The sequence below is a fragment of the Juglans microcarpa x Juglans regia genome, chromosome 5S (genome assembly GCF_004785595.1).
Source record: "Juglans microcarpa x Juglans regia isolate MS1-56 chromosome 5S, Jm3101_v1.0, whole genome shotgun sequence".
In the NCBI taxonomy this organism is placed as follows: Eukaryota; Viridiplantae; Streptophyta; class Magnoliopsida; order Fagales; family Juglandaceae; genus Juglans; species Juglans microcarpa x Juglans regia.
In genome coordinates this window covers 29,567,777-29,587,945 of record NC_054603.1, presented here as the reverse complement: position 1 = coordinate 29,587,945, position 20,169 = coordinate 29,567,777, and the positions used below count along the sequence as shown (strand labels likewise).

Below are 20,169 nucleotides of genomic sequence, written 5' to 3'. Positions count from 1 at the left end.
TTACTATACTAGTCTTCTCTGTGACAGATTTGGTATATGTACTCCCACCTTTCTACAGATGTGCTTGGTGGTCGCACGGCCTATTAATTTGTATGAACAAGATTGAGTGCTTATAACGCATGGCTTGCCACGCGTTACGACAATTGAACGTTGGCCTTTAAGGCCAGCCGTGTGGAGGAGGACTTTTGTGAGGATTGGAAATACACAAAAATTCTCTTTTTTTGTTCTCTCTTGATAAGATAATTAGGCTGTGGATTTATTAAGTGTTACTCTAGTTTTATACTACATAGTACACTTTGCCACTAAGAGGAAAAGCTTGTGATTTGTCAATCTGGAAAAACTTGTGAAACAATTTTATAAGCTGAGATTGAGGTATTTTTTTCGCTGTACTTTCTAACACAGAGGGCCCTTTAGAAAGAAAAAAACAAATAACAAAACTAATTGCAGAGAGCCTGCGTACTTCAAAATTAGTTTTGCATACCACCACCCTAAACTTCATTGCCCATCTCATTATTCTCATGGCTGGGCTCCCCCATTACTGGTTCGAAAGGTCTATTGTCTGCGTCATTGGTAGGATGGAGGATCAGTGGATAGGTACATAAATTCATAATTCTTGAGTCAATACAGGTAATATAGGATGACAGAAATAATATATACAAGTCTCAAATGTACAAACTTTGTATAGACTTTCTATTAAAAAAAAAAAAAAAGTAGATTTTACAATGAAAAAAATGTGAAAAACACAATTTTTTTTAATGTAACCCACATTTTTACAAAATATTTGTGCAAAACTTGTACAGGACTTGTGCTTAGCATTACTCGTCCGTGCAATTTTTTTTATTTAATATCTAATTAATTAACTACTTCTTCGACTAAGAGTTATTATTATTATTATTATTATTACATTGTAAAAAAAAGTCCACGATAAATTACAAACAAAAATAAAAGAAATAATAATATTCTCATACACTGTATAATTTGTATGGGTACACGGCAAGTTAGAGATAATTAGGAATCAAACTCACACCCAAGCATTTATTATATGTATACAAAAAGTCCAAGTGTATTAAATTTAACCATACATCCCATCACAATTAATATGTCAAATGCTGATGATATAACTTATTCCCGTTTATGTTACCTCTTAATTCTAAAATTTATTACCTCAAGTTACACTTATCAATGTACATTTTAAATGACTTCATCTATTAATTACTTACCACATAATAAATATAATTCAGAATGAAAATCAAATATGACCTCCTTCCTCTACCTACCATTATCACCTTGTTAATATTTTCTCTTCTAATTTCTTGTTTTTTTTTTTCTATAGTGGGGAAACGGTCCAATCTATCCCCTTTCGGCGACTATGACTCTCATATATCTCTACCCAAGACTCATGATGCAGGAGGATCCAAGTCAGATGATGTTGAGTTGTCAGATTGCACGTCAATAAAGTTGAAATATCTTGAGATGATAGATTAGTGCAAAGATGGCAGGAAACCGTAATCTTTTCCTGACTAGGATAGTTTTGGGCACGTTTCGATATTTTTGTCATAACTTTGACTACAGATATCACAATCACGCATATGATCCAAATTCAAAAAGTTTTTTTCGGTGCGCAAGTTGTGGCCACCGAGTTACGCTCGGTGTGCATCTTTTTTGAGGCCAAAATCTACTATTTTTCCCTCCGAATCTCCATTTTTAATTATTTTTTACAAATTACTTCTTTAATTACGTATTTATTTTTTGTGTGATTATTGGAATTTTTCTATTTTTTATAAAATTCCAATATTGTCCATTTATAACTATTACAGCCCGCCCTATACAAGCCTCCTAAAATAAAAGTAAGATTTATATAATATAATATAAAAACCATTTCATTAAATAAAGGGTCAAATACTTTTTATATTTTTTTAATGTGTTCTATATTTATTATAAGGAATAAAATATATTTTCAAGATCTTGCTAATTTGAGGTATAAAATTTACAATGAGATCTCATTTTAAATCATTGTATTAAATAAAATTTCAAAGACTTTTTATTTAGAAATTCTAAATAAATCCTCATTTATTGAATTTTTTTTAATATTCAATATAATGATTTATATTTTATTATATTATAATTAAAAACGACTTATTTAAATTTTGCCGTAAGTTTTAATTTATATTGATCTGCCCCTACTTTGATCCGACTGACTTCTTCCCTCGCCGTTCGGTGCATGGTCCCTACATGACGGTACAAGCACTGACGCTCATATTTTCGTCTGCGACTCGAACAAACCTTCGCTTGCTATTTTCTCATATTACCGCTTCCCTTTAGCATCAGCCTGCCCATCCCATTACCCAAAGTTTGTCTAATATAACACTTTTTGCCTTTTATCTATTTTATTTAGAACCTAATCTCATGTTAAATTATCTATTTAAATCCTATATAATAAAAAGATATTAATTTTGGAATTTTTACTATTTTTTATCTAATTTATTTTTTTCAAATATTGCATATCAACCGATCATATTTTATATTTTAATCAAATAAAATATATTTTCCCCTTTTTTATTTTATTTTTCTTTGCATGTATTAGTTTCAACGGGATATTTGTTGGAGTTCATATGTCCTGTAACTGATTATCAATATATAAAAAATTACCATAAACATTCCCATTCGATTACTGCACTTTCTCCTATCAATCTTCAATATCCTACTGATGATGCTTCTGCAAAATATGGGACCATAACAGCGCTGTCACTGCCCAATAATACATGGATCTGACACCCCGGAAAGGATTTCAAAAAAGAAGAAGAAGAAGATACTGTATTGTGTCTGGCAGGTGGTGTGATCATGATTGCCACACCCAAATGGGGTTCAAGAGGACCCTCTTTTAGAGAGTACGTGAAAGAGAGTGTGGTGTTTATTTAGGCATGCCTCAAAAAAATGATGATATTGCATGCATCACTCTACTTATGACACCAAACCATTCCCTCTCACTCCATCTTGCTTCTCTTTTATCGACCATGGCCATAGGTGGGATATCACATTCCTTTATCCTATTTTAAACATTGTCCCAGAATGGTACCACAATGTCCTCAAGTGCCAACAAAACAACACGCATGATGAAAGAGAGCGAGCCCACATGAACAAACCAAAACTAGCTGTCATACAGTCCATATCCCTCAAAATTCAAACAATAAAACTCGCATAAAATGCAAAGCTGTCATGTGTGGCATGCATCACCAAGCCATTTGTAATGAGTTCGTATTTCCCTTACGGCTCAACCACCATAGAACCTTGCTATAACAGAGCTCAGTTTCCTTATTTCTTCTCCAAACCAAAATGCCATTGTAACAAAATGGAGCCTAACTGTTTTGAAAAGAGAGATCGAGGTCAAACGAGAAGAAGATAAGCCGATGAATTTTTATCATATTGACAGGGATCTGTCTTTCGCATCACAGAAGAAAAACAGCATTAGCCTCACAAACGTGGGAATGCCAAGGTTGTGAGGACGAGTAATTCACCAGCAGAACAAAAGGGAACAACATTTGCATGGTAGAAATATGATGGGACTAGGAGAAATATGGAAAATTAAAACCTAAAAAGCCAATGCTAATATTAAATTATGTTAACCACGACATAAAGGAGCGTAAAGAAGAAGACAAATTCCATTTCCACAGGAATAGAAATTCAGTTATCAGTATCACGGGAAAAAAGCCCACCATACAATCCACTAAACTCTTTGAAGAGCATGACGATCCAACTAGCGGTCCTTGTAAAAGCTCCAGTCGTGGCAGCAGCAGCAGCAGCAGCTTCGATTATCTACACACCATTCATTGCAGCATCAGGATGTCCTGTATTTCCATTTTCCAAAGTCTTGCCATTGACTTGATTTCTCTGCCACTGGAATCAATACAATGCCAATTTAAGTCACAGCATAACATAAATGTTTCAATCACAAGAACAAATAAAACAAACAGATTCACTATACCCAATCAGCAGGGTCTCCTGAGTTTCCATTCAGGAGTTTGTGATTCTCTTCTTTGGTCTTGCTATCCTTGTCCTTGGTACTCATTGGTAACAAGAGCGATGCTCCTCCAGTACGATCAGGCATTTCTAGAGTAACAACAAAAGTTAATGCTGCAGCTCAAATATAACCAACCAAAAGACATAGCAATTACCGAGTCAAATAACCCAACCTGGCAATTTATTGTCTATAAAGAACACCACCAAATTAACCGTATACCTGCAGGGCGACCATTTGGTGAGCTAAGGATAAATTGAAGACAAACTTTTATTCAGAAATTACAAAAGTTGATACCAAAGTAGACCATACCATGCAACGACAACATCAACTGTGTAATGTTTGCGGGATGCTACAATCAAGAAACTCTGGATTACAGCAAGCAACCAGGAAAGCTGTTTTATCCACCTGCGGTGATGCATATTGGCAAAATCTAAGATGAGTCAAAACTACCTAGTATAACAGCACTTGGTATAATCAGATAGCTTGTAAGTCAACCCAAATTTAGAATATTTACAAGTCAGTTTACCTTAGCGTGCCATATTTCTGGTATGTGAGCACAAAGACTAACGTAAAAATCATGTGCGATGAAAAAATCAAATCCCCACAACCATACACCATGCCCCGAGGAACTGCATATTCAAAACCAATAATGAACACAAATAAGAACTATGTCATGGCAATAAGCCAAAGAATTTGAGTAATATACAAGAGCCACTCACAATTGATCAAGAGGACTTCAATTACACTATCAGGACGAGGCAGCCTTGCAAGTTCTGAACCCTTCATAATACAGGGGGAGATTTGGTGAAAAAAATAAAAATAAAAAAATTCAAGATAAACCCTAGTCCAGCAACAACAGGGTACATAACAAAATCATAAACTCATATCAAAGAGTCTTACCTCACGACAATGATAGTTTGGACCAGGAAGCTGGGTAGAATAGAATGTAAATATACGAAGAATTTGAGAGGCCTGAAGCAAACAAATACACAATATGTCAACAACCAACTATCCAAAAACTTTGGACATCACTTCCATGCATAATATCTTCCCCATATAAACCCCAGAGTTGACAAGCCCATCACCACCCCAACCCCACAGTTAAATAATGCAGAAAAACAGAAGGAAAAACACTTATAATAAACCGAGTTTGGATTCTTATAGGAAAGAATTTGCTTCCTTCTTTCTTCATTATAACAGGTTAGTTTGCTACAGCCATTACACAATTTATATTAACTTAGTGTTTGGTTAATTAAGCAACACTTTAGCATTATTCAAATGCTTGGAAGTATGCATCATGATATCAATTAGTACCACTAAAATACAAATAATAATTATGAAAATCACAAATGGTTTTCTTCTAAAAACTTTTTTTTTTTATCAATAAAAGATAGATATTATATATATGAATGAAATAGGCATAGCCTTTGTACACATGAAGTATACATAAGAACTCCTAATTACATTCTAAGAATGATAAATTAAAGACAAGAAATCCTGAACACTATCCCCATGTAAAACAATAGTGGAAAACCAACACATCGAGTGTGGAGGAAAAAAATTCTTCAGCTCGGGCAATGTATGTTCCTTATCTTCTAAAAACTACAAATTTTTGTGACCAAATTGATAAAGAACAGTAGAGGATTATCAATCAATCAAAGGATCAATCATGTAATGGTATGCTCTCCAACAGGAGTACCTATCACAGCAACTTTTGACAAACAACCCGCATTACTGAGCAGTAGAAAGCAGGCCATAAGAATTCAGACTCGACAAATTTTCTAAACTAGAAATTACAACAAAGTCTATCGTATATTTTGCCATAATCTACATCAGCTAAAGCCAAAAAGGACCCTCAAAGCATGAGAAGGACAGCACAAAAAGGATAAAGTAACAAATATTATTGTCACTTACAACTAAAAATGCTAGAACCCTGCACCATACTAGGACTGTGTAGATCTTTTTGCTCTTCAAGATGAATGGATGGAAGCTCCACTGCAATACAACATACACATTATTAGGTAAAGTAAATACAGCTTTCTCAGCAAAATTGATCCAGGAAATCAGAACTCAAAAAGAACCTCAGTGAAAGACGACAGGAATACTTAAGGACTGGTAGCAGCAATAGAAAATGAATTATCAATTAACAAAAATGCCAGAAATTTTCCAAGCAATTAATAAACTGTATAATGATAGTCATTAGGAACAGTAGATATCATGAATGAATAAAACCATAAGATAAGAACTTCTTTAGCATTAGACTTCTTACTCAGGCAACTAATTTAGCAGGTAATTCTGCAAGCCAACTCTCACACACCTTGTCTCCATGCTGAAAAATAATACACACTGCTCCTATCCTAATTTGTCTGAATCCCATAAGACAGAGAAGCCAATGGGAAAATCAACACACACATTGAGAGAGAAAAATCTATATTGTACATTCACTTTCAAGAGTAGCAAGTTTCACTGAGCATGAATGAATTACCCATTGATGTCTCCATGAGTATAATGAATTCAAACTGTCTCCACAAATGTGAATACAATAGGCAGCAACGAATTACAGAGCAGTTTCTAATCCACAAAATCTACTGCCCTTTAAAAAGGAAAACAAAACAGCGAAAGACGCAACTATCAAAAGCAATATGAGCAAGATAGTGAACAAAGAAAAAGGAAAGAACCTTACCAAGATAAAAGATAAGAAAATGAAGGTGAACAGAGTCTCACTGATGTAAGCTTTGTCTTGGCCAAGCTCCTATTTTCACATGAAAATGAAATATAAGGAAATAAATTTATTATAATAAGTACATTACACAGAAATGAAATAATACTAAGAGTAAAAAGGTAAAGAACAAATGGATACAAACCGGAAGAAGAAAGAACCCAGCATCCTGAAGTACTGGCCCTGGCCGATGAAGATAATGAACTCCTCGGGCAGCCAGACCGTGTACATACTGCAGAGGGAACTGTATTTGTTAGACATATATAAGAAAAGAAAACGGCATAAAATTCAAAAAGCAAAACAAAACAATCTCGACAAACAGAAAAAATGTACAACCAAGTAAATTTAAAATCTGTATACATAATGACATTCATAAACGCAATGGGATGTCATGATAGACTTGGCTGTTACAAGGAAGACATGACAACAAGATTACCGTATCCAAACATTCGACCAAAGCCCGATGAAAAGTAAAAAGCAAAAAATAATACAAACACGAAAGGGCTTTTTGAGTTTTGATGAATAATACGCATCACAAATTACAAAGGACTTTTTCTTGCTTTTAAGAGTAAAAGGAGAAGCATGATAATTGATTCTATTAACACTGACATACAATTAAAGATATAAACACAAAATGCAATTTTAAACTTCATTCTCCAAAATGAATCAGATCAAACATATCTGAAAGAATCCCCCAAACATGACCAAATTGATTCCAGCATTTCAAAATAAAAATTAAAAAAAAAAAAAAGTGCCCGCCATTCTCCAAATTATTTCCATTTGAGGAAACTGGAAAAGTGTGAAAAAAGGAGTTACAATGTGTAGGAAAACTTGGATTCTTTAAAATTCTCGCAGAAAAATAAAGGGAATAGACGTCGGTGAAAGTAAAAGTAGGACTATCCAGCAATCGATCAAAATAGAGAAACCTGAAAAATGAGACCGGCGAGAAGGTATTTCCAATTCTCTGCAAGAAGGTTGATCTCTGTCAATGTCTCTGCGCAAACTCTTTTCCACAACTTCATCCCCACAAACAGAAACAGAAACGAACCAGATCAATATAAATCACGGACAAACAAATAGTTGCATAGCATAAGAGACACCGAATAAGAGAGGGTAACCATTAACCAACCTTCGAAGCGTCGCGACCAATGTAAAGCGTCATCGTATTGGCGTGTAACAACCACTTCCATATTACTTCACAACCAAACCAATGAGGTCAACATCATTCATCGCCGGAAATTCGTCGATACGGTGTCGGCAAGAAAACCCAGAAAACGTAACACCCAAAACTTGGTGTTTCACTGCTATGCAACGGATCGAGACCTCGTAATCGGAAATTGAGATCTGAATGAACAAAAATGACGACGACGACGAAGAAAAAGAAGAAGATGAAGCGAAGGGGATTTGAGAATTCAAAAGTGGTGGGTTAGACCCCAACGCGTTTATCTGATTGAATATAAATCGAAAAAAATAAAAAGACCCCTCCGATTCTTTCTGTGTTCTATCTCTGATTCTCTCTTGCTTTTGGCTGACTGCTGGGGCACGCGAGTTTAACACGGATCGACAGTTGAGAATGCAAAATGAAAAAGGAGAGGCCTTTTATAAGAGCAAAGAAAATTGAAATGGCGCTCCGTATTAAGTTCCGAGTGACTAACGAAACTTCCGACTGAAATGAAAGATTGGTGGAATTCTGAAATTTAACTTTTTAAATATTTATTTATTAGATATTCAACATTTTTTGAAAAATTCAAATTATTAATATATTATAACTCTCAATTCATGTGCTTATTTTCTATTAAGTTTTAAAATTCAGGCGGAAATTGTTAGCTAGATAATTATTTATGCTAAATAAAACTATCCGTTTAAGAAATGTTACAATCACAAAGAGATTACATAAAAATAATCTCACAAATTAATATAATTTTATGTGATCCGTCGAATCTGTTTTGAAATAAAAGTGACTTTATAATATAACAAATCATATCAAATTACATTAATTTGTAAAATTATTTTTATGTAATCACTTTATAGTTAGAGTATTTCTCTAAAATTAAACCACTTTTATTATTTCATCTAGCTCCTATATATGTGTTAAAGAGATCATAAGTACTTATATGTTTAAATTCGGGGAATAAATGCTATTTATATTTTGAATTTTATTTACATAACTATAACTTACAATAATTATAAGCTATTGAAAAATGTGATTTTTTAAAATTTGAAATTAAAAAGAAAATATTAATAAAATAGAACTAGTAAGTATAATATTGTGTGTATAATTATACGTATATAGTATACCACTGCTCTTTACTTAATTATGATTTTTTTTTTTTTTTGTGTTAGTTTTGACTCATAATAACTCGAACTCAATCTTTTTTTTTTTTTCTTGGATATGAATCTTTGTTTTTTGGGTCTTCACCGAACAATAAGAAATAGTATTTATTTTTTTTTAACTATACATTTTTTTGTTCATAAATTTCACACTCTTTTATGTAGTAGAAAATGAAGGCAACAAAACAATACCCAAATAATTCTAACCTCAACATGGGACAGTCATCTCAATCCACCTCAAGAATATATTATGTAAAATGTAGTGATATTTATATTTTTAACGTACCAATAACGAACACGGGGAGAAGTAAGATTTTTATAAGTTGTTAAGTATATTTAGTATTTTTCTTAAAATATGCGGCTAAATTTTAGAATTTTTGCTTAAAATTCAAATTTCAAAAAATAAATATTATTTATAGAGTGGGCCTCCCTCGTTTGTTTTTAGAAATGAAATGAGATGAGTTAAGATTAAAATTAAAAAGTTGAATAAAATATTGTTAGAATATATTTTTTAATATTATTTTTATTTTGAGATTTAAAAACTTTGAATTATTTATTTTATTTTATGTAAAAATTTGAAAAAATTATAATGATGAAATAAAAGATTTTCAAAATTTTGAATTTTATTCCAAAACAAACGAGGATTATAAAATATATTAGAAAATAGCTATCCACATTTCAATATTCATCTAATAATAGCCTGGAAATTGGAAGGGGGGAAGGAGCGTAACAATTTGGACTTAAAAAGAATATTATTTTTGGAGTCAAAGGTCAAAAGGTCGCAATAGCTGACCGTCACGTTGTGGTGTGCAGTGTGCCATACAAATCCCTATACATACATGCATACATTGTAAATAAATTAATAACAATAATAATAATATATTATTTTCTTCTAGCGGAGAGATGTTATTTTTTCCTGTTTGGTTATAATAAATATTTTATTTTATCTTATTATTATAATTTTTTAAAATTTTTATATAAAATATAATAAGTAATTCATCTTTTTCAAATTTTTAAATAATATTTTAATAATATTTTATTTAATTTTTAACTTTCCTCTCAACTCAATTCATTATCTAGACATCACTTAAAATATAATGATATATAAGATAAGGGTTTGAATAAAATTATTTTGCCTCTTCACTTTGACCTCTCCATTTGATCGCTAGTAAAAAAAAAAAAAAAATTTATTTAATTATTAATGAAGTAATTTTAAATGTATTGATGTATTTTTTATTATTTAAAAAAAAAAAAAAAAAAAAAAAAAAAAAAAAAAAAAAAAAAAACCCACTGGGCCGCCCTTAGGGTTTTTCTATTTTCTTTCTAGAGGACCGGCCGAAGGCGGCTCCTTCAACGCGATAACGACGTGTCGTTCCTTCCAAGCAAATCTTAACGATACCGTTAAGCCTAAGGCAGATTTCCATCAATGGTGGTACCACTTCGGTACGAATATTTGCTTCCTTATTTACTATTTTATTAAATTATTTATTATCAGGGTATCGTTCTTCGGTTCTTGTTTCTTTCATTTAACTTTTTTAAAATAACTTGTTAAATTCCTACCTCAAACTCTATAATTAAATAATTTTGTTAAATTTATAAAGTAATATCGCATAAATAAATTATCTATACGTTATTGTCACCGAGACATTTCATAATAATTTATATTTTTTCATCTCAATATAGAAATTTATTTTTTGGATGTTTGGAATTGGATGACTGGAATAAAGATTTTAACATCCTTAATTTTGGAGTACCTATCCCTATCATTTAACGACCACCAGCTCTTTTTTAATAATAATAAAAAATTAGAATAATGTTATATACATGTCTCAAATAAATAAACTCTGCATAGATCCTTTATAAAAAAAGTAGATCATACTAAAAACAAAATAATATTTTTTACACTTTTACAATTGGGGTCTACTTTTTTTATAAAGACTTGTGCGAGATTTGTTTATTTAAAACTTGTATAAATTATTTCCTAAAAAGTTATTATCTTGATTTTTGGGAAATAATTAGAATATATATTATGGTATGAAACTGAAACATGTTTCTTTTTTTTCTTTTTCTTTTTTTTTTATCTATTTTCTGTTCATAAGATTATTCCATACTTGTTCTCAATTCCTTAAAAACTTTAATAACTATTTTTAGGCTCCGTTTGGATATAAGAAGTGTTTCATCTCATCATTATAATTTTTTTAAATTTTCACACAAAATATAATAAACAAATCAACTTTTTTAAATTCTAAAATAATAATAATAATATTAAGAAATAATATTCTAACAATATTTTATTCAACTTTTAATTTTTATCTCAACTCATTATCCAAACGACACCTTAATCACATGATTTATATACCACGGCCATCTCAGTATTTATATATCAAAAAATAATTTAATTTTTTTTAGAGAGGATGATCATAATAATTAAGCTACTATATAAAAAATCCTGAAAATTTTAGGCTGGATGTGGGAGCTTAATTAGATAATCTTATATTATTTCACTATTATTTACAAATAATTTATTATTATTTATAAATTATTTCACTACTATTCACAGATAATATGATATACCCTTAAGATCCAAAAGTATAAGATCTATCCCCATCAATTAAGGACCCAGCTCTTTTTATTTTTTTATTTTTGATTCAGAATTTGGACCTCCTAACTGAAGCCACTGAAATTCTGAATGACATTGTTGATTGGTTGAATGGCTTATTTTGTAATTGTTGCCTCGGATCGTGGCACCAAAAAACCCACCGGGAAGGCCAGAGTTGATTGGATTCAAAGATTAATTGATATAAATTGAGATGATTTATAAATAGTAGAATAAAATATTATTAGAATATTATTTTTTTAATATTATTATTATTTTGATATTTGAAAATGTTGAATTGTTTATTATATTTTATGTTGAGAAATTTGTAATGATGAGATTAGATGAGTTGATGTAAGTTTTAAATTCAAACAAGACCTTCGTTTTTTTTCAATACATTTTTTTGTACTCTTAAATGTTTTTTTTTTTTTTTATATCACATCATTAAAAAATATTTTCTTAATCATTAAGTAAAAGAAAACTATTGTCAATACAATGTGTCAGGACCCATAGCATTGTAGGTTTGAGGGTAGGATGAGAGACAAAATTATCATCTCATCATTACATATTTTTTAAATTCTCATATAAAATATAAAAAATAATTCAATTTTTTCAAGTCTCAATTCACTTTTTTAAATCTCAAAATAATAATAATATTAAAATATAATATTTTAAACTCTCAAACAAAACATAACCTGCAGCAGCAGGCTGCTGGCAAGATGTTTGGTCTGAAACCTTAGGAATTATTGAGGAAGACCACAGAATGCCATCTTAATTGAGGAATGAAACCTTATATATATTACTCTCAAAATAGACACCAGCATGCATGAGATCAAATCTACCACAGAATTAAGACTATACCATGTATACATGAAGGTGTCTCACGTGAAGACTCTCCACCATCCTCTTCCTGATCATGTTGCTTGACATATTCTATATATGGAGGTGATATATAAGACACTGGCACCTGACACTGCCACACATATTATATGGATAATATTCGTTGACAATATTTTAACACCTTAATTGGTTTTAGATAATTTTAATATTGTAACCTCGATATACTTTATTTGTAATTACGGTATTGCTCTACTTTTTGTAAAAAATAAAAAAAAAAAAAAACTGAGATTTTTATTAAAAAATAATTTTTTCAAGTGATTTTAAATTTATCTACTTTTTTCAAAATGAATGCACGAGATTTGCACACACTACAAATATAATTTATAAGATCAATATGCCAATTAACAACTCGGTTTGAATTCGAGAATCATTTAAACTCATCTCATCTTATTTTTATAATTTTTTTTTAAATTTTAAAATAATAATAATATTTTAACAATATTTTATTTAATTTTTAATTTTTATCTAAAACTATCTCATCTCATCTCATCTTACTATTTAAATCTCACTTGAAACGAAACAAGTAGGATGAAATATAATTGTTGTTGACTAGCATGATCCTCCGATTCAAACGTGATTTGAAAATTCAACCATCCAACCATATTTCGAACTTTTGACTTTGAAGTTTTCAAAAGGGCTGCATAAAAAAAAGGGGTGAATTCAAATGATATTAGAAAACATGGACTCCTTTGAACATCCTAACCGAGCAAATTTGACCAAGTCAGAGATTCATTTTCAAGACCTAACCTATCCAAATCATGATATTTAAAAGAAATGGAGGGAAAGTTTGTGAATTTTTAAACGTTTTTCTGCAAACCCAAGTAATGTTCTATGGTGGTGGAGCCGTACTGGGGGGTAGCAATGCGCGCAGCACAAGAAAAGCAATTTTCATGTTAGGAAAGAGGAACAGATCCATTTCCTTTTTTTTTTTTTTTTTTTAATCAAATTTTTATATGTTCAATGCATCTACTCGTAAGGAAAGATTATTGGTATATATATAGAATATGAGTAAATGGGATATTCTCATCCTTCCCCGCAATGTTATTTAGTAATATTAGATATAATTATAAGATATACAAGTTCTACACACTCTTATTAAAAAAAAATTGAGATATTATTAAAAAAATAATTTTTTACATGGATTTCAAAAAATGTTATTTGTTTGTTTGGAGATCACTATAAGGTCCTGTTTGGATGTAGAGATAGTTTTATCTCATCATTACAATTTTTTTAAATTTTTATATAAAATATTTATAATTTAACTTTTATAAATTTTAAAATAATAATAATATTATAATAATATTTTATTTAACCCATATAAAATCATTTTATTTCACTATCTCGTATTAATTAACTGAAGTAGCGAAGGAAAATTATCGCGAGGAAGTCTTTGAAGACCGAGTCTTTGTTTTTAGAGACCTTCCTTTGTCTTCACAGAAGAAAACGACATGCTTTTGCATTTTCAATATATAATAAATTTGTCATTGTGGCTATAAATCCGATGCAATGTTATTCTAATTGCTTGGCCGCACAATGTAGTAGATCTAGATCCCTTTGGTTTTCCTACATAATAACTCCTTTATATACTTCTTTGGATCCCATTCAGCTAGGATATAAGATTGAGTCATACTCCTATACCCTAAAATATTTACAGAAAAAAATTATTATGTCAAATCTTAAATTAAAGAAATGAAAGTTCTACGATCATAAAAAAAATTTATAAAAATAAACTCACAAACTGATTTGATTTCATGTAATATGTTAGGTTTATTTTAAAATCAAATTAGTTTTACAATATGAAGTACCACGTTAAGTCACGTCAATTTATGAATTTATTTTTATAATATAAAAAGTTGTGGTTAAAACACTTCTCTTTAAGAAAATCTTTTAAAATGTATAATATTAATAAATATAATTAGAAATGACAATATCTAAGATGAAAATTAACATTCTTCTCCTTCTAATGATGCTCACTTGTCACCTTTGTGATTTCTATCTTATTCTTAAAAAAAAAAAAAAAAAGTAGTAATAGAAACTCAACCCTTTTTGTAATTTTTTCTATAGCTCTTGTGAGGGAGGGTCCATCCCGAACGGGGCCGAGCTCAAGAAGGCCGAGCTATAGAACCCCATACCTAAGGAAGGAAGCTAGAGACTCCAGGCAAGAGGATCGGGTACCAAGCGCGTGGCCCATCCTAGAAGGGTCCAAACCCAAGAAGGCCGAGCTATGGAACCTCAGGCCCACTAAAGGAAGTTGGAGACCCCGAGTTGGAGGATCGGGTACCGAGCATGAATCAACCCAGGATGGCCTATCGACACCAAGCTCAGAGGTGCCAAGGAGAACGTCCCGGGGCTGCCGAGCCCTATCATAAAGCACAGGACAGGACGCCCAACTGCACGCGGACGGTAGCACATGCTCGGTCACGGATTCGACAGACTCAAGGCACGCTGCAAGCAATGTCTGTGTCAGGAGATCTGACACACTATCCTGGCAAGGAGGTGGCTATAGGGCAAACCTAGCACGGTTGACACAGCACAATCTCCCGTTAGGCCACAGACTGACACATTCGAGGACAGGAAAATGAGTGGTGGCAAGTCTGACTCCTGACACACCACGATCTCCCGCAACGGCTGAACCCGGATCATGTATAAATAAAGGAGATCCCTTCTACGGGAGGCTCTCTCTGGCTCTCTGTCTGATAACCCTTACTATCATTTTGCATTTCTGTGCTTTCTTCATAGAATTATCCACTGACTTAGGCATCGGAGTGACCCGGGAGTCACCAGAGCCTCTTCTCCCTTTTAGTTGCAAGCGACGTGGAGCTTGGGCATCGCGATACTGCTCGGACTACAAAACACGACATCAATAGTGGCGCCATCTGTGGGATTTATTTTTTCATAAAAGCATGTACTTCGCATGCCGGCAGTAACACGGTCCCAAACTACAAGAAGAGGAGATCACGAGAAGAAAACAATGGAAGCAAGACTAGCAAGCATGGAGGAGACCATACGAAAGCTAACAGAGGAAATGGAGACGCTCTGCTAGGAGAATACGGCTCTTAGGTTCGCCAATGAGGAGCTGGTGGGGGAAGTAGAACCGAGAGGCAACGAGCATGAGGATTCGCGGCAGGCCCCAACAGACGCTGTGGCAGAAGAAGAAAGACGCGAGATGTACCTCAAAATCTGAGAACTTGAGGACAAATGTGCAAAAATGGAGAAGAAGATAGACACCCCATCAACTGTAGACCAACTACTCATCAACTCCGACCTACCGCACAATGCAGGAGTCATGGCTGTGCCGCTTCCCCCCAAGTTTAAAGTCCCCCAGATGGAAGCGTATGATGGATCCAAAGACCCACTGGAGCACCTGGAAACATTCAAGGCCCACATGACCTTGCATGGTTTCCCAAGAGAGGTCATCTGCCCAGCCTTCCCACTAACTCTGAAGAGAGCCAGCCGCCCGGACCTGGTTTGGGTCGTTATCATCAGGGACAATAGAAAGCTTCGAGAAGCTTGCCCGCCTTTTCATGACGCAGTTTCTGGCCAGTTGTAAAAGGAGATGTCTGGCAGCTTACCTCCTTACTGTCAAACAGCGGGACAGCAAAAATTTGAAGTTATATCTCTCGTAGTTCAATCGGAAGCGCATGACCACAAATGACCAAGTCGAGAAGATCACGTTGGCAGCACTCTTGGGAGGAATCTGGACACTGAATCCATTTATGTCTAAGATAGCACGAAAGACTCCTACCACGCTAAGGGAATTCATGGACCGAGCATATGGGTTCATTAGTGCTGAAGACACCCTCGAGGCCCTGACTGCCCTGCGACGATCCGAGGTAGAGCAGGTAGGTCTGAAGTTGTCAGGGCAGCAACCCAACCACGACCGAGGAAGGGAAAGAAGAGGAACATCAGATGTGAAGAAAAGGAGAGAAGCACCAGCTTTGCCCCAGGGGGGCCACACCCACATGAACTTGGTAGTAGAGGGGGACCAACACTTGAGCCCCAAAAGAGAACGACCCCGAGAGGTGGAGAACCACCCGTACTATGAGTATCACATGAATTACCGACACAGCACTCGGGATTGCTATGCTCTGAAAGGAATAAAGGAAGAGGAGCAGAAGAACCGAGCGTGCCGAATAGAGAATTAAGTGGACCGACACGGAGGTAAGTACTCGAGCTTCTGAAAGGGAGAGAGCCTAAGGAGGTAAGGAGCAAGGGACGGAAGGCGAAGAAGCTCCCCTGTGGAGGAGGAGCCACTTCGTACGCTGAAAGGCACATGCCCAGAAGGCACGCTACAAGGAAGTGTTCAGCGCTAAAAGGAGAGCAAGCAAGCCGCTACGGCGTACTGGAGGTACCTCGATAACCTTTGACGAAGGGGATAAAGAAGGCATCCTACATCCACAACACGATGAGTTGGTAGTAAAGATGCAAGTGGCAAACTTCAGAACCCGGAGGATCTTGATCGACAACGGCAGTTCGACCGACATCCGATTTTGGAAAGCCTTTATCAAGACTGGTATCAATCTAGATCGACTGCTCCTGACTCCAATGCAACTCAAGGGCTTCACAGGAGACGTTGTTCAACTAATGGGGGCCACTACTCTTTCAGTCATGGGGGGAAAAGCGCCCAGGACCGCAACCACCATGACCGACTTCTTAGTCTTCAAGGCCCCATTCTTGTACAATGCCATACTAGGATGCCCCACCCTGAACAGCTTGAAGGCAGTGACGTCCATTCACCACCTCAAAATGAAGTTCCCCACTAACTCGGGAGTGGGTGAAATCTACGCTGAGCAGGTCCTGGCTTAGGAATGCTACGACCGAGAATTGAGGGACGAGGTCGAAGTCGTAGCATCGATTGAAAGGCCGGAAGAAGCACTCAAGCTAGGTTCACCTCCGGTCCTGATCGAATGGGACGAAGAAGTCTGAGATGAACAGGCCCTCCAGCAAGCCGCACCCAACGAGCCTTTGGAACTTGTGACAGTCGATCAATAGGAACAGAGACGACAGGTCCGGATAGGGACTAAGCTGAACCCAAAGATGAAAGCAGCTCTGGTATCTCTCCTTATCAAACACTGAGATGTGTTCGCCTGGGGCCACAAGGACATGCCCGGGATCGAAAATTCCATCATTAAGCACCAATTTTGCGTCGACCCAAAGGTGGGGAAAGTTAAGCAAAAACATCATAGCTTCAGCGCTAAGAAGAATGGGGCAATAGCCGAAGAGATAGATCGCCTCCTAGCAGCATGATCCATCCGAGTGGTCCACTACCCGGAATGGCTATCTAATGTATTTTTGGTGAAGAATGCCAACAGGAAGTGGCGTATGTGTGTCGACTTTACCGACCTGAATAAAGCATGCCCAAAAAATAGCTTCCCCTTACCACGCATCGACCTAATAGTGGATTCGACGGTAGGGCATCCTCTCCTTAGCTTTATGGACGCTTATTCTGGACTTTATGGACAATGTCGTTTGGCTTGAAGAATGCTGCGGCCACCTACTAACGGTTAGTCAACTGAATGTTCAATCAGCAGATCGGCCGAAATATGGAAATGTACATAGACAATCTGTTAGTAAAAAGTAAAGAGTCTGAAAAACATTTGGCAGATTTATGAGAAACGTCCTCCATCCTTCGGTAATATCGGATGAAGCTCAACCCGTTGAAGTGTGCGTTGAGTGTGGAGACAGGTAAGTTCCTGGGGTACATGGTCTCGAAGAGAGAGATTGAAGTAAATCCCGAGAAGGTAGAAGCAGTGATGGGAATGCCTTCCCCCCGTAACCTACATGAAGTCCAAAGGCTGGCTAGACGAGTGGCAGCCCTTAACTGGTTCATTGACCGATCTGAAGACGGGTCCTTAGACTCGATATAAGCCGAGTCCTTAGACCCACAAGAAGACTGGTCCCTAGACTCGTTGTGGGGTAAGGTTCCAAGTCTCGAGATTTGGAAGAGAGAAGAAGGAAAATAGAAGAACACAATGGTTGTCAGAAACAAGCTTTCATGCAATTTGTTAAAGCATATAAATTACAAGGTGCTACACCAAAAAGAAAAAATGGGGGAAGTGCTATGCAAAGCACTACAAAAAGTAGGGGGCGAGCCCATCATTGGGATGAAGGAGGCAGAGGAGCGCCTGGTAAGAAGGGAGGATACCCTAGCTTCCCTAAGTTCTTGACAAAAGCCTGCTCCTCGGAAGTTGGAAGGAGGGACGCTAAAGATAAGGTGTGCAAGTCCAGCTTGGGATGCTGCAACAGGTGTTGGTACATCCTCTTGAGGCCATCACAGTAGCCGTATGACCAGGCCGCGTCCCAGATGGCATTGGCGTTTGCGATCCGAGACTAGACCTCCTCTGAATACTTTGCGATGTCACCTAGACGAGACTTCAAGTTGGCAATCTCCATGTTGCAGGACAGGAGGTTGATGTTCTTCTGGATCCCCGACTGCGAGAGCTCACCAATGTGTGCCTTTGCCTGCCACAGTTGTTCCCTCAAGTATTGGGCCTTTTGAGAGTGCCTAAAGTTCCCGAATAACAGCCGAACGCTGCCCAACTGCTTCGGCCCGACCTCATTAGGATTCCTCCAACTCCCTTCGGGCAAATTCCGTCTCCTTCCTAGACTTCTGCAATTCCTCCCAAACCAACTCCAACTGCTACCAAGCGATCCTCAGCTCTGCTTCTAGAGTGACCAAGCTCCGCTCGAAAGCAATGCGAGCCTCTTCTAGCTGCCTCTTCTCCGATGTCACGCGAAAGAAGTCCTGGTCGACATTGCGCAAAAGGCCCTTGAGAGCCTTCTTCTTCTCTTTGCATCTCGAGACCACCGTCTCCAAATGCTAGTTTTGCTCATTCATGAACTCCACCTCCTTGATCAGCTTCTTCCGCTCGATCTTGAGGTCCTTTATTTTCCGAGCCGCTTGCTTTAACTTGAAATACTCGAAACACCCCAAGGACCCGAGCCCCCGTTTGGTCTCCTCCAATTCTCCTAATTCCTCCCCGATCGTCATGGCCAATCAGTCCGCGGCCTACAAAAAGAAAGAGGAGAAAATGAGTTTTGTGAGTAATAATGACTGGGAGGTAAGGCTGGGGCTTGCTTATGTTCCGCCCAGGAGGAAGATGAGCATACCTGGGCGAACAGGGGACGCAACATATGGCCTACTCACTTGAAGGCATATGCACGAGCTTTCTCTAGGGTTGAGGCAGGGGCCTACGTCCTCTTTGCCCCGAAAGAAGATGATGGGCCAACAACTGCTAGCTGCCAAGAAAACTTGGGAAGAGATCCCCAAGTCTAGCTGCATGGCCCAGGCGCCACGGGAGATGAAGCCCTAGAGTCGTCGTCACTCAAGTCGATTACGTGGGGAAGGCCTTGGGAAGCAAGGGGACGACATCAATAACTGGAGAGGCAGGCCTGGTGGCCTCCCCTGAGCTCCGAGCTGCAACAGGAAACTTTGGGACTCAGCCCCTCACGTTCTTCTTCTCCATCTTCTTCTTATTCCTCTTCCCCTCCCTTGTCTTGGAAAATGAATTCTGCCATCATCCCTTCAGAGCTTGTGGCTCAGGGAGGGCTTGGTTCTTCCTTCCGCGAGCTGAGCTCCAAGCTCATCTCACCTCCCTCCCCCCA

The 20,169-nt window shown here is 36.2% G+C and overlaps 1 protein-coding gene across 1 annotated transcript; it reads right to left on the bottom strand.

The window, feature by feature from the left end:
• Nucleotides 1-3,583: 3,583 nt before the first annotated feature.
• Nucleotides 3,584-8,393, bottom strand: LOC121268158 (phosphatidylinositol:ceramide inositolphosphotransferase 1-like). Its single transcript, XM_041172288.1, has 12 exons — nt 7,867-8,393; nt 7,664-7,753; nt 6,883-6,969; nt 6,702-6,770; nt 5,933-6,013; nt 4,919-4,990; nt 4,738-4,798; nt 4,545-4,647; nt 4,328-4,423; nt 4,191-4,237; nt 3,983-4,107; nt 3,584-3,894 (listed from the first exon to the last, which is right to left on the bottom strand). The coding sequence occupies exons 1-12, from the start codon at nt 7,897-7,899 to the stop codon at nt 3,814-3,816; spliced, it is 945 nt and encodes a 314-aa protein (XP_041028222.1). The 5' UTR covers nt 7,900-8,393; the 3' UTR covers nt 3,584-3,813.
• Nucleotides 8,394-20,169: the final 11,776 nt, after the last annotated feature.

Bases quoted from the DNA above. Each gene is read 5' to 3' on its own strand.
- LOC121268158 (XM_041172288.1), bottom strand. From the start codon at position 7,899: ATGACGCTTTACATTGGTCGCGACGCTTCGAAG. The intron at 4,648-4,737 runs GTGAGTGGCTCT...TTGAATATGCAG, and splicing joins TGAAGTCCTCTTGATCAATT to TTCCTCGGGGCATGGTGTAT. The intron at 4,424-4,544 runs GTAAACTGACTT...GCATCACCGCAG, and splicing joins CAGAAATATGGCACGCTAAG to GTGGATAAAACAGCTTTCCT.